We start from the raw sequence: 13,421 nt of genomic DNA on the forward strand, positions 1-13,421 counted from the left end.
ATTTTGACCACTTGTTGTCTGTTTGACAGGAAGGCAGCTATCCATTTATGTAGGAGTCCAGAAATGCCATAGGATTTTAGTTTTAGAAGTAATTTGTCGTGTACCACTGAATCAAAAGCTTTACAGAAGTCTATGTAAACTGTGTCTATTACTTTGCCCTGATCGAGATGTTTGGTACAATAACTAGATAGCTAGATAGTGAATGGTCTCTCCCCCCACCCCAAAAAAATCCCACTTTCAATCTCCCTATTTCTCCTTACCATCTGTAAGCAGAATGATAGCATGGCGGACTTTGCTCCATTGATCTTTTGAAAATTTTTCTTCGTTAATCATCATCTCGTAAACCGCATAAAGGGCCGCGTAAATGTTGGTTACCGTTGCATTGCCATGATCTGCAAAAAGGGTTCGATTAGTCTTAAGAGATACTTCTTTTTAAAGCTCAGTTTCACTAAGGCTTGAGAGGCTTATACAGGTGGTCCTTGACTTACAACAGTTCGTTTAGTGACTGTTCGAAATTAAAACATGACTGGAAAAAATTGGCTGATGACGGTTTTTCACACTTACAACTGTTACAGCATCCCCGTGGTCATGTGATCAAAATTCAGACGCTTGGCAATTGACTCGTATTTATGACGGTTGCAATGTCTCAGGGGTCATGTGATCCCCCTTTGGTGACCTTCTGACAAGCAAAGTCAATGGGGAAGCCAGACTCGCTTAACAGCCATGTTACTAATTGAACAAGTCCAGGGATTCACTTAACAATGGTGGCAAGAAAGGTCGTAAAATGGGGCAAAACTCACTTAAGTGTTTCACTTAGCAGCAGAAATTTTGGGCTCAATTGTGGTCATAAGTCAAGGACTACTTGTAAATTAGGCATACAAAAGGACAATAAAGGGCAGATGCAAGAGGCGTACGAGGGAACTGCAATAGATAACATTCGCCAAAGTTTTGTGGATTTCTTCCCGGTTCACTATTGGTAGCACGCAGCACTTCTGCACATGCGCAGAGCATTTTTGATGCCGTCTGGGTGGGTGTGGGGAGGCTCCCGCCGCTGCCACTACCGGTTCGCCCAAACTGGGACGAATCAGGAGCACTGATACGGTAGGCCAACTTTGCCACAACTCAGAGGCCCAATGCAAGCTGGCTTCCATTGCAGTATTTGGGTATAGCTTAGTCTAGAGCAGGGGTCATTAACCCGTGGCTCTGGAGCCGCATGTGGCTCTTTCATCCCTCTGCTGCGGTTCACTGTCACTCAAAATATGTGTCACAACTGCCAACGTGTGACACCCACCGGCACACAATTTATTAAGCTTTTTGATCCCCGGTAGGACAATCATGGATAAATCCAAGAAAAGAAAGGTTTCAGAAGAAAACAGAATCTTTAATTCAACTATATGCTAGTTTTGTGGCTGCTCAAGAAATAGTCAGTTACGGGAAGAGTTTTGTGGCTCCCGGTGTTTTCTTTTCTGTGGGAAATGGGTCCAAATGGCTCTCTGAGTTGCCGACCCCAGCCTAGAGAAAAAAAGGACTAGGGAGGATATGATAGCAATATTCCAGTATTTGAGAGTCTGCCACAAAGAAGAGGGGGGCTCAGCTTATTCTCCAAAGCACCAGAAGGCAAAACAAGAAACAACGGATGGAAACTAATCAAGGAGAGAAACAACCTGGAATCAAGGAGAAACTTCCCAACAGTGAGGACAATTAACCAGTGGAACAGCTTTGCCTCCAGAAGTTGTGGGTGCTTCATCACTGGAGGTTTTTAAGAAGATACTGGACAACCATTTGTCTGAAATGGTATAAGGTTTCCTGCCTGATCAGGGACTGGAAAACCTCCAAGTTCCCTTCCATCTCTATTCTGATTGATTGATTGATTGACAGCAAGGCAGAAAGATTTTGAGGCTGGATGGAAAGGAAGCAAGCAGGGCAAAATAAATGGTTGAACTTGAGGCAAACATTCCAGCCTTTCTTTTTTCTCTTGATGGCTCAAATCAAGTTGACTTCCAGAAGCCATAACCTTCTATCCAAAAATTATGTGTACGTATATGTATGGGTAAGAAAGAGATGAGGGAAAAAGTATGAATGTGATACTGTACAGGTAGTCCTCGACTAACAACACTCTTGTTGTTAATAGTAACAGTATCACAGTAACAACAGTAGTGACTGTCTGAAGTTTCAACAGCACTGAAAAAAGTGACTTATGACCAGCGGTGGATTTCAAATTATGTTACTAACGGTCCGCCCTGCGTGCGCCTGTCTTCCACACATGCACCAGGCCTCAAAAACGTCCCTAAATAGGATGGCATAGAGCTGAGGCGGGTGTGGGGGGTGTGGGCCCACCTGTGAGCAATTTCTGCTACCGGTTCGGGTGAACCAGTCCAAACCGACTGAATACCACCTCTTCTTATGACTGTTTTTCACGCAAGCATTTGGGCTCAATTGTGGTCATAAGTCAAGAACTATCTGTATATGTGTGTGAGATGAATTTGTGCCTAAGGGGGAGAGTCTCTCTATACAGTGAGACAACAATAACATGGGGCTTGTATCACAAATTTGTTGGTTTTGTCCACTCCCTCCTCTCAGAAGCCAATGATGAGAAGCAGTGTGTCAATATTTTAATCAAAATAAAAGATTGACCGTATTTTTCGGAGTATAAGACACACCTTCCCCCCCCACCCCCCAAAAAATAGAGGGTGAAAATCTGGGTGCGTCTTATACTCCGAATGTAGCCCCACCTAGCTTCTCAAACGGAGGTTTCAGAGGCTGAAAAAAGCATCACAAACGAAGCTTCAGAAAAGAAGCCCCCAAACAGAGCTTCAGAAGAGAAGCCCCCAAACAGAGCTTCAGGGGCTTTTTTTCTGAAGCTCTGTTTCGGAGGCTTTCAGAGGCAAGAAAAGAAAGTTTTTTCTGAAACAGAGTTTCAGAAGTTTCAGAGGCAGAAAAAAAAGCAAAAAAAAAAAGCAAGGCACAGAGCTCACAACCAAGGAACCTGTTGCTAAAATTCACCTCTGGGAACAGCTGATTGGGGGTATTCCTAAAGGCCCATCCACCTGCCAATCAGCTTTTTTCTTATTTTCCTCCCAAAAAACTAAGGTGTGTCTTATACTCCGGTGCATCTTATACTCCAAAAAATACGGTATGTATCAAATGTATAAAGCCACCCAACTCACAACAACACTAGGCAACATACAGAGATATAATAAGTGGAACAACTTGCCCGCAGAAGTTGTGAGTGCTCCAACACTGGAAATTTTTAAGAAGATGTTGGATAACCATTTGTTTGAAGTGGTGTAGGGTTTCCTGCCTGGGCAGGGGGTTGGACTAGAAGACCTCCAAGGTCCCTTCCAACTCTGTTATTCTATTCTATTCTATTCTATATTGGGGTGGGGGAGGTGGGAGGAGAACAAAACTGATCTAAATGCCTACCTTTGTAATTCATACTATTTTCCATCTCATCAAGCACCATATCGACATCTTCAGCGGCAACATCACCAATGTCGACAATTGTCTTGGGCTGGCTGGCATAAGATATGACTGAGAACTTGACCGGAACTTCAAAGCTAGAAATCTGAGGAGCAAAGAAAAGTCAAAATACAGGAAAAAAAACAAAAAACCAGGATTACATTTTAGAGAACATCCATCAAACGGGTCATTTTCTTTACCATCAAAGAACCTTTTTCCATATGATATTCTTCTACCAAAGTATTTCATTCTAATGCTTGGCAAAGAATTCTGAGGCATACTTGAGAGTTGGTTTGGTCTAGTCCAGAGGTGTCAAACTCAAGGCCCGGGGTCCGGATCTCACCCACAGGATACTTAGATCTGGACTGCGGGGCCACCCTGGAAACAACAAATGACCGGCCCGCTGTGCTTCTGCTAGAGAAAACGGAGCTTGCGGCCCTCCCAAATTCCGTTTTCTGTGGCAGAGGGTTGCAGGAGGCTGTCGCAGCCGAAAACGAAACTCAGGAGCCTGTTTTCGCTGGCAGAACACTCAGGCCATCACAGGCACCCCCGACACGAGTGACATCGAGCTGGCCATGTTCACCCGGCCCCCCAAGGTCAAACACAACCCTGATATGGCCCTCAATGAAATCGAGTCTGACACCCCTGGTCTAGTTGTTAAGGCACCAAACTAGAAAACGGGAGTCTGTGAATTCTAATCCTGTCTTAGCCATGAAAGCCAGCTGGGTGACCTTGGACCTGTTACTCACTTTAGTATCACCTAAATATGAACCAGCAGTGTGCTGCAGCTGCCAAAAAAGCCAAGACAGTTCTAGGCTGCATTAACAGAAGGATAGAATCAAGATCACGTGAAATGTTAGTAAAGCTTGATAATATCTTATCATGCTTTACTAACCTTGAAATGTGTGGCTTTGGTAATTCCAAGGCCACACTTGGAATACTGAATCCAGTTTTAGAATAGAATAGAATAGAATAGAATAGAATAGAATAGAATAGAATAGAATAGAATAGAATAGAATAGAACAGGGTAGGATAGAATAGAATAGAATAGAATAGAATAGAATAGAATAGAATAGAATAGAATAGAATAGAATAGAATAGAATAGAATAACAGAGTTGGAAGGGACCTTGGAGGTCTTCTAGTCCAACCCCCTGCCTAGGCAGGAAACCCTACACCACTTCACTTTTGGTCGCCATGATGTGAAAAAGATGTGGAGACTCTAGAAAGGGTGCAGAGAAGAGCAACAAAGATGATTAGGGGACTGGAGGCTAAAACATATGAAGAACGGTTGCTGGAATGGTTGCTGGAATACTTTAATGAAAAGGACCAGGGGTGACATGATAGCAGTCTTCCAATATCTCAGGGGCTGCCACAAAGAAGAGGGAGTCAAGCTATTCTCCAAAGCACCTGAGGGCAGGACAAGAAGCAATGGGTGGAAACTAATCAAGGAGAGAAGCAACTCAGAACTAAGGAGAAATTTCTGTACAGTGAGAACAATTAATCAGTGGAACAAATTGCCTCCAGAAGTTGTGGGTGCTCCCCAATACTGGAAGTTTTTAAGAAGAGATTGGACAACCCTTTCTCTGAGATGGTGTAGGGTTTCCTGCCTGAGCAGGGGGTTGGACTAGAAGACCTCCAAGGTCCCTTCCAACTCTGCTATTCTCTCTCTCTCTCAGGCCAACCCACTTCACGGGATGGTTGTTGTGGGAAAAAGAAGGAGAGGAAAATGTATTGGGTATGTGTGTTGGGTATGTTAGCGGCCTTGAGTTATTTGAACAAATAATAAAGGGAGGATACAAACGAATAAATTAAAAAATAAATAAATAAAAACATTCCACAATGCTCCCTCAGTTGATTTGAAGCAGGATCCAGATCCACTCGCTTTCAATGCAGCTCGAATTGATCAGGAATACATTATACAGGTAGACCCCGGCTTGTGACAGGTTGCTTAGCAACCATTCATAGTCCCAACGAACCTGTGTGTGTGTTACACTTACAACCTGGATTCAAGTTCTGACAGCCCCCTCCCAAGTCACATGACCGTACTTCGGGTGCGCCATAACCAGACCACACTTATGGTTGCTTGCGGCGAACTGCAATCACGTGACCACATTTTATGACAGTTTTGCCTTTTGGTAATGGCTTTTTCCCCCCCCTTTTCATTATTTTACGGCGAAGTAACCAACTTTAGGCCAGTTATTGAAGGACAGAATGCTGCAAGAGCTCGTTTTTACCACAAACATCTAGAAAAGCGATTGGCTTTTCCTGTTGAAGTTGAATTGTGCAGAATTTTCTGTCAAACAAAAAAGCAGGATCTTTTAAATATTATTCACTGAAAGGAATAGGATCAGCTGTCCTCGTTTGTTTGTGTGCGATACTAAGGATTGCAGTCATTGATCGGTTGATAACTTGGGGGCCAGCAAGTCTTTGCATTGTTCTTCGAAAATCCTCTCAACAACACACCAGCAGCTGAATACACAAGATACAGGTCCCAGCCCTGTTTCAAAACCAGCTTTTAATCCATTTCTCCCTATTCAAGGTGACTGAATACTGCCAATTTACAATCATTCAACAAGAGTGATCATCCCTCAAGGAAACCTATAAATCCACACTTCTGGCTGGGGAATTATAACAGAATAGAATAACAGAGATGGAAGGGGACTTGGAGGTCTTCTAGTCCAACCCCCTGCTTAGGCAGGAAACCCTACACCACTTCAGACAAATGGTTATCCAACGTCTTTTTAAAAGTTTCCACTGTTGGTTGGAGCATTCACAACTTCTGGAGGCAAGTTGTTCTACTGATTAATTGTTCTAACTGTCAGGAAATTTCTCCTTAGTTCTAGGTTGCTTCTCTCCTTGATTAGTTTCCATCCATTGCTTCTTGTCCTGCCTTCAGGTGCTTTGGAGAATAGCTTGACTCCCTCTTCTTTGTGGCAGCCCCTGAAATATTGGAAGACTGCTATCATGTCTCCCCTAGTCCTTCTTTTCTTTTCTCTTTTAAAAAAGTTTTTTATTTTTTAGAGAAACAAACATTTAATACATCAGTTTTCTCATCCATGTGACATCTCGGTGATATCTTCCAAAGTTCTTTCTTTTTCTGTATAATTGTCATTACTTCTATCTTGATCCTTATCCAGTCCACAATATCAATTCATCACTAACATAATATTCAACTCATCACATATTTTTACATACTTATATAATTAATCATTTATACCTCTTCTCCAACCAATAATAAAAATCATTCCATATTTTAAAATATTCTGAGTCTTCTCTATCTTTAATCATCAGAGTTAATCTATTCATTTCTACACAATCTAAGATTTTTTTTTATTACTTCTTTTTCCAAAGGTATTTTCTCCGCTTTCCAGTTTTGTGCATAGACAATCCTTGCAGCTGTTATTACATACATTAACAGATAAACTTTTTCCTTGCTAATTTTTTCAGGTAGGATACCCAGTAGGAACAGCTCTGGTTTAAATTCGATAGGTTGATGTATCATTTCCTCCAACCAAGTCTTAAATTTAATCCAATAGTTTTTAGCTTCAATTACTAGGATCATATTATCATATGTGGTGGACATGTCCGGAAGCTAAAAACCCTAGTCCTTCTTTTCATTAAACTAGACCTATCCAGTTCCTGCAACTGTTCTTCATATGTTTTGGCCTCCAGTCCCCTAATCATCTTTGTTGCTCTTCTCTGCAGATGCTTTGCAGATGCTCACACAAGTGCATGCGCTTGGCCCACTCAGAAATCCATCCCCTCTTTCCCCACTCCCCACCCCTGCTCCTGTTGTGGTCCGTCAGCAGCCTGTGCAGCTAATAGCTGATTCCAACAGCGAGGAGGCTGGTGTGGTGCTGCGCCAGCAGCCTGTGCAGCTGGCACTCGAGTCAGACAATGAGGAGGCTGGAGAAGATGTGGTGCCAGAGGCGGGGATTCAGCCAGGGCCTTCAGAACCTCCAGAAGCTCCCATAAAGTGAAGAGGAAGAAGAGGAGGAGCCTCTTTTTGATACACGAGTGTGCAGAGCTGTTAAAAGGCAGGAGTGGCTCCTCAGGAGTAATGCTTGGGACTAATTGGCCACTCCCCTAGCCTACTTAAGGAAGGACGATGGCTGATGCAATTTGCAGGGAACAACTTCGTTCACTCTCCTTCGCATCTTGATCTTAGTTCTCTGCCAATTGCTTCTGGGCTTTCTGCCAACCATAGTAAGATTACGATTATTTATTCTTTGGATTCTTGTAGGCTGTTAAGAAAGTTAATTAACAGCCTTTGTTTGAAAAAGACTGATTTAGTTTAGTAAACTAAGGTTTGTACAGACTTTGTGTGTGCTGCATTCTTTGGGGTCCATAGCTGGGGCAGAACAGCTCCAGGCCGCCAACCTGAAAAGGTTGGGGAACGCTGCTGTAACATTAACATTATCAAACAGCATCTTCTATCTATCCCAGGTCCTTGGAAAGGACTCAATAGGTGAATAAAAGTGCCAAATCCAGTCTAACTGGGTGACCAACAATTAATAATATCGAATGTGTTCCTGATTCTCAACAGCCCCAGTGGCTCACAACAATCAAATAAAGAAACCGCAACATTCTTGCGCTAGACCGAACAGAGGATTAACTTTTCTTTTCTTGCTCTGATTCCTGTAAAACTGTAATTCCAGCAATTAGCTAAATTGGCACTTACAAATATTTATTTTCTAAGTTGGTTTTCCGTGCTGGTAGGGGAGCGATGATCACTCTAGGAATGCAGTTAGGGAAAGATGGCTTAGGACTTGATTATCTACAAGACCATCTTTGTCCTGTCTGGGTTCCTTCTGCCTGATCACTAACATCTGGATCCCAGCTGTAAACCACACTCATAAAGTTTCATGGGATGTGCTTCTTGGCAGTTGTGGCTGCTCTGTGGAACAGCGTGCCCCAAAGCTTATTTGTATTGCCTCAATCTATGGAGATTCTGAATCATCCTGGTCATGGTTGTCCCAATATCAACTGGTATTTTTCTTTGAAAATGTTTCCCTTCTCATCCAAGAAGCTTCTTCAGTTCTAACTGACTGGTTATTGCCTCAGTACTGTTGGTCTTCTGTAACAGAAGAGTAGAAGCCCAAAGGTAGAATGGAATCATGCTTCTGATGATTATTGATGGAGAAGACATCTGCATCAGGAGTGGGTTCTACTTACCTTTACTACCGGTTCACATCGTGTCCGCTCGCGCATACGCAGATTGCCTATGATGACGTCCGGGTCAGTGGGCGGAGCTTCCTGCCAGTTTTACTACCGGTTCTTGTGAACCAGTCCGAACCGGGGGCAACCCACCACTGATCTGCATCAACTATTCTTTTGTTAGTTATGTGCACTGTGGTGGCGCAACGGTTAGAATGCAGTACTGCAGGTCTAACTCACTGCTCACTGCCAGGAGTTCGAATCTCATGGGTTCAAGGTTGATTCAGCCTTCCAGCCTTCCGGTAAAAGGTCGGTAAAATGAGGATCCAGATTGTTGGGAGCAATATGCTGACTCTGTAAACCGCTGTAAAAGCACTGTGAAGCGGTATATAAGTGGTATTGCTAATTTATTTTATTTATTTTATTAGTTATTTATATGCCGCCCTCCTCCAAAGATTCAGGGCGGCTTACAATGCACTTATAGCAATAGCCTTCATTCTTTTGTATATACCTGCTTAATAGGGCTTTTGGCTCCCCATAAGCGGTGTTTCTACAAAGTCATCTTATTGCCCCCACAAACCGGATCCTTAATTTACCTACCTCGGAAGGATGGAAGGCTGAGTCAACCTTGAGCCTGGTGAGATTTGAACTTGCACTAATTGCAGGCAGCTGGCAGCTAAGTGCTACATAACAGCACTTAGTCCACTGCACCACCAAGGCTAATTGATGTATTAACCCTATAAGTTAAGCTTCCTGGAGTCCCTTTGTGCAGGGTGTAAGAAAGATGGCCTTGACAGAGATATGCAGAATTTGTTGTGTAGGCAAAAGTTGCTGAAGCAATATTTAAGTCCAAAGTAATGCTATAACATTCAGAAGGGGCTTAGACAGATGCTTCCCTAATTCCATGGAGTATAAGAAAGAGAGGGACAAACAGACTTGTAAAATTCAGTTATTATAGCCAATCTCGATCAAAGGAGCTTTAGGTTTCCGGTCGTTTTCCGGTCTGCAAGGGTGGGCTACTGGGGGTTCACAGGGGTTCGGGAGAACTTCTAGCTAAGATTCTGTGCAGTTCGGAGAACCCCCAAATCCCACTCCTGGCTGGCCCCGTCTGCCCCTCCCCTCCCAGGAGTCCCCACGCGGCCCATTTTGAATGCAGGTAAGTGCAGGGCTCAGGGAGGGCAAAAAACGGGCCTACCGGAAGTTCAGGAAGGCCCGTTTCTGGCCTCCATGGGGCCTCTGGAGCCTGGGGAGGCCGCTTTTGCCTCTGGAGCCCGGAGAAGGCAAAAATGCGCTACCAGGGCGGAAGAGCCCTGGTAGCGCAGCAGACTAAATCACTGTTATTAATATCAGCTGCCTGCAATTACTGCAAGTTCAAATCTCACCAGGCTCAAGGTTGACTCAGCCTTCCATCCTTTCTAAGGTAGGTAAAATGAGGACCCAGATTGTGGGGGCAATAAGCTGACTTTGTATAAAATATAAAAGAAGTATGAAGGCTATTGCTTAACGCATTGTAAGCCGCCCTGAGTCTCCGGAGAAGAGCGGCATATAAATAAAAAACAAACAAACAAAAAACCCACCACCGTGGTGCAAGAGGCCGACTAGGCCACGCCCACCATGGCCACACCCACCCACCAACTGGGCAGAGAACCCCTTGCTAAATATTTTGAAGCCCATCCCTGCTTGACTGGTACCTAGTGAAGGGGACATTTACCCATGGAGGGAGCATGCAGATTGATAAATCAATAAATAAACCAACGTAATCTGCTCACATACTTATTTTGGTGAAGATCCCTTTCTCACTTCCAACTTTTGGGGATTTAATTTTGTACACACTCTGATTTGGCTGCTTATAGTATGGTTAACCTGGGTTAGGCCTTCTAAAAGTTCAAATTTATATTATATTTGCAGGGTAAACATATCCTTATGTCAGTAGTCACCAGCACTGTTGCTAACACTACAACCATCAAGCGCCAGGGAAATCAGGAGATCCAGACAATTCAAATGGGTATAAGGATTTACGGTAAGCTTAAGCTCTCTACAAGAATCTGAACTACTAACAGTCAAAGCAATTTGGCGGTAGATAAGTAATTCAACATCGGCTGGATTTAGACTGATTATGTGTTTGACCACTCTCTTGGGCTCAGCCTGGTCATCTCCTGCATCCACCTCCCAATTCTTTACCCAACTCGTACCTACAGAAACTTACCCTGATGATGATTTGGCTTACAGCATCTTTAAAGATAGAAAAGTTAGGTTCTGTAACGCTGTGGGAAGCATCCAACAGGAAGTAAACGTAGAGGAAGCCATCTTTGGTCAGTATAATTCTTCGGCCTAAAGATGGAGCTGATATGGAGAAAAAAGGAATTGTTATTTCCCATCCTAAGCAAAAGAACTTGCTTCCACTGGTACCAGATACTTCTTTTTTTCTCTCTTTCCCCTTCAATAATCTAGGATACCTGCAAAGAAGCTGAAAGTGATTCTGAAGCCACAAAAAGATGGACAGCCCAAAGGCCAAGCCATAGAATTTGCTTGCACAAAATGTATCATGACATTGACCTGATGAATATCCACCGCATTGCCATTTTTGTGTGTTTCTCAACCTTAGCACATGATTCTGCAAGTGCCTATGACTCATTACACGCTTCAGTCCCGCTGGAGATCTCCCCTGCATCTATCATTTAATTAATTCAGAATAAAACGACATCTAGTTCAGTGGTGAAATCCAAATTTTTTTACTACTGGTTCTGTGGGCATGGCTTGGTGGGCATGGCTTGGTGGGCGTGGCAGGGGAAGGATACTGCAAAATCTCCATTCCCACCCCACTCCACGGGAAGGATACTGCAAAATCCCCATTCCCTCCCCACTCCTGGGGGAAGGATATGTTAAGGGATGGATCTAGCCCAATAACTCACAAGACAAGTATATGTGATTTTCTTGTATCTTTTATTTCAGGCCTGGATTAATCCCAGGTCCAGTCAGGTTAACTGTTACTGACCTCTGATCTTTCCCATACAGGTACACTTCTGGAACTACTGGATTCCCACGTGGTGGAAGCTCTTATACCCAGGGGGAGGAGTCAGAAGGTAAGGTGTGGTTATGGGGTGATGGGATATGTGATCTGTTAACCCCTGCAGGGCTGTGGGATTGTGGTTGTGAGACTCTTAGACATTTACTCTGACAGGATATTGCAAAATCTCCATCCCTGCCCCACTCTGGGACCAGCCAGAGGTGGCATTTGCCGGTTCTCCAAACTATTCAAAATTTCTGCTACCGGTTCCCCAGGACCTATCAGAACCTGCTGGATTTTAACCCTTATCTAGCTCCTAATCAATAGACTGTTTATTTTTCTTTAAACGTTCAGAGTCTGTGACTATCTGTGTGTTTTGCTAATCATCGTATCTATTCGCTGTCTGGTCCGTTGCACTACTTTGCAGAGGGCAGTTTTACCCTCAACACTAAATGGGCCCTCTTTAAGTGCCATAGTTTCCTCCAAAATTAATTTTTAAGAGATTTGTGAAGATCATGTTGGAACTACCATTTATAACAATGTTTCTCAGTGTTTGAGAACTTGAGAATTTCCACTTCCAGAATTCCTGAACTTCAATTCCCAGAATTCCATAGGCAGCATATTGGCTAGGGAATTCTGGGAATTGAAGTTCATATATCTTAATTACCAAGACTGAAAAATACTGGTCTAATTCATGGAGGATAAGGCTACCAATGGCTACTAATCATGTTACGTTGGTCTTCCCAGCTAAACCAGACAGGAAAATTGACTAGCTGAGGTGAAAATTACTTTACTAAGACTACATTAACAGTATATCACGAGTCTGAAAAGTACAAATTCCTGCCTGCCGCTTTTAACTAGTACACCCATTAGACTAGCTGCTCTGGAGAAAAAAGACTCACTTTGAACTGTCCCAGAAGGGTCCAACTCGAAGGTGGATACTTCACTCAGAACATCCGTCAACGAGGCTCCAAATTCAGCTTTAACATCTTCAGCTCGGTCATAAGAATAACTGGCTGTGGGGATAGGAAAAGGGGAACATCTCGTGTTAATGCAAAAGAGATTAAGGCATTGATTCCAATATTTGAGACGCTGCCACAAAGAAGAGAGGGTCAGCTTATTTTCCAAAGCAGGGCAGGACACGAAACAATGGATTGAAACTAACCAAGGAGAGAAGCAACCAGGAATCAAGGAGAAACTTCCTAACTGTGAGGACAATTAACCAGTGGAACAACTTTGCCTTCAGAAGTTGTAGGTGCTTCATCACTGGAGGTTTTTAAGAAGAGACTGGACAGCCATTTGCCTGAAATGGTATAGGATCTTATAATATTTTTTTTAAATAATTATAAAATGACGATGTCGGCCACAAACAAGAAGAACATTTACAAAATGTTTTATAGATGGCATTTATCCCCGGCGAGATTGGCCAAAATGTTTCCCAATAGACCACCAAATTGCTGGAAATGCAACCACCAACAAGGGACCTACTACCACATGTGGTGGACATGTCCCAAAGCCAGGGATTATTGGACAAAAATTAAAAAATGGTTGGAGGAAATTGTTGAACAAAAAATTGATATGAAGCCAGAGTTATTCCTTTTGGGTATAATAAAAGGTAATATAAGCAAAGAAATTTAATACATCATGCTCCATATAATCACTACAGCCAGAATCACATTCGCCCAAAATCGGAAGCAAGAAAACACTCCATCAAACACAATGATTATAAAAAAGGTGCTAGAATATATAGAAATGGACAAATTAACAATGGAATTAAGGGACAAGGAGGAAACAGTG

General features: G+C 43.1%; 1 protein-coding gene across 1 annotated transcript in view; it reads right to left on the minus strand.

Annotated features, from left to right (window-relative positions):
• LOC148115663 (complement C2-like) overlaps positions 1-13,421 on the minus strand; it is a 75,634-nt gene that overhangs the window by 44,612 nt on the left and 17,601 nt on the right. Inside the window, exons 5-8 of the mRNA XM_087883929.1 lie at positions 12,527-12,640; positions 10,824-10,960; positions 3,424-3,565; positions 261-392 (exon numbers count right to left, since the gene is read on the minus strand). Of these exons, the coding sequence (XP_087740055.1) occupies positions 261-392; positions 3,424-3,565; positions 10,824-10,960; positions 12,527-12,640 (525 nt within the window). The remainder of the gene's footprint in view (positions 1-260; positions 393-3,423; positions 3,566-10,823; positions 10,961-12,526; positions 12,641-13,421) is intronic.

Source organism: Pantherophis guttatus, chromosome 2, assembly GCF_059756535.1.
Source record: "Pantherophis guttatus breed Tessera chromosome 2, ASM5975653v1, whole genome shotgun sequence".
Classification (NCBI taxonomy): Eukaryota; Metazoa; Chordata; class Lepidosauria; order Squamata; family Colubridae; genus Pantherophis; species Pantherophis guttatus.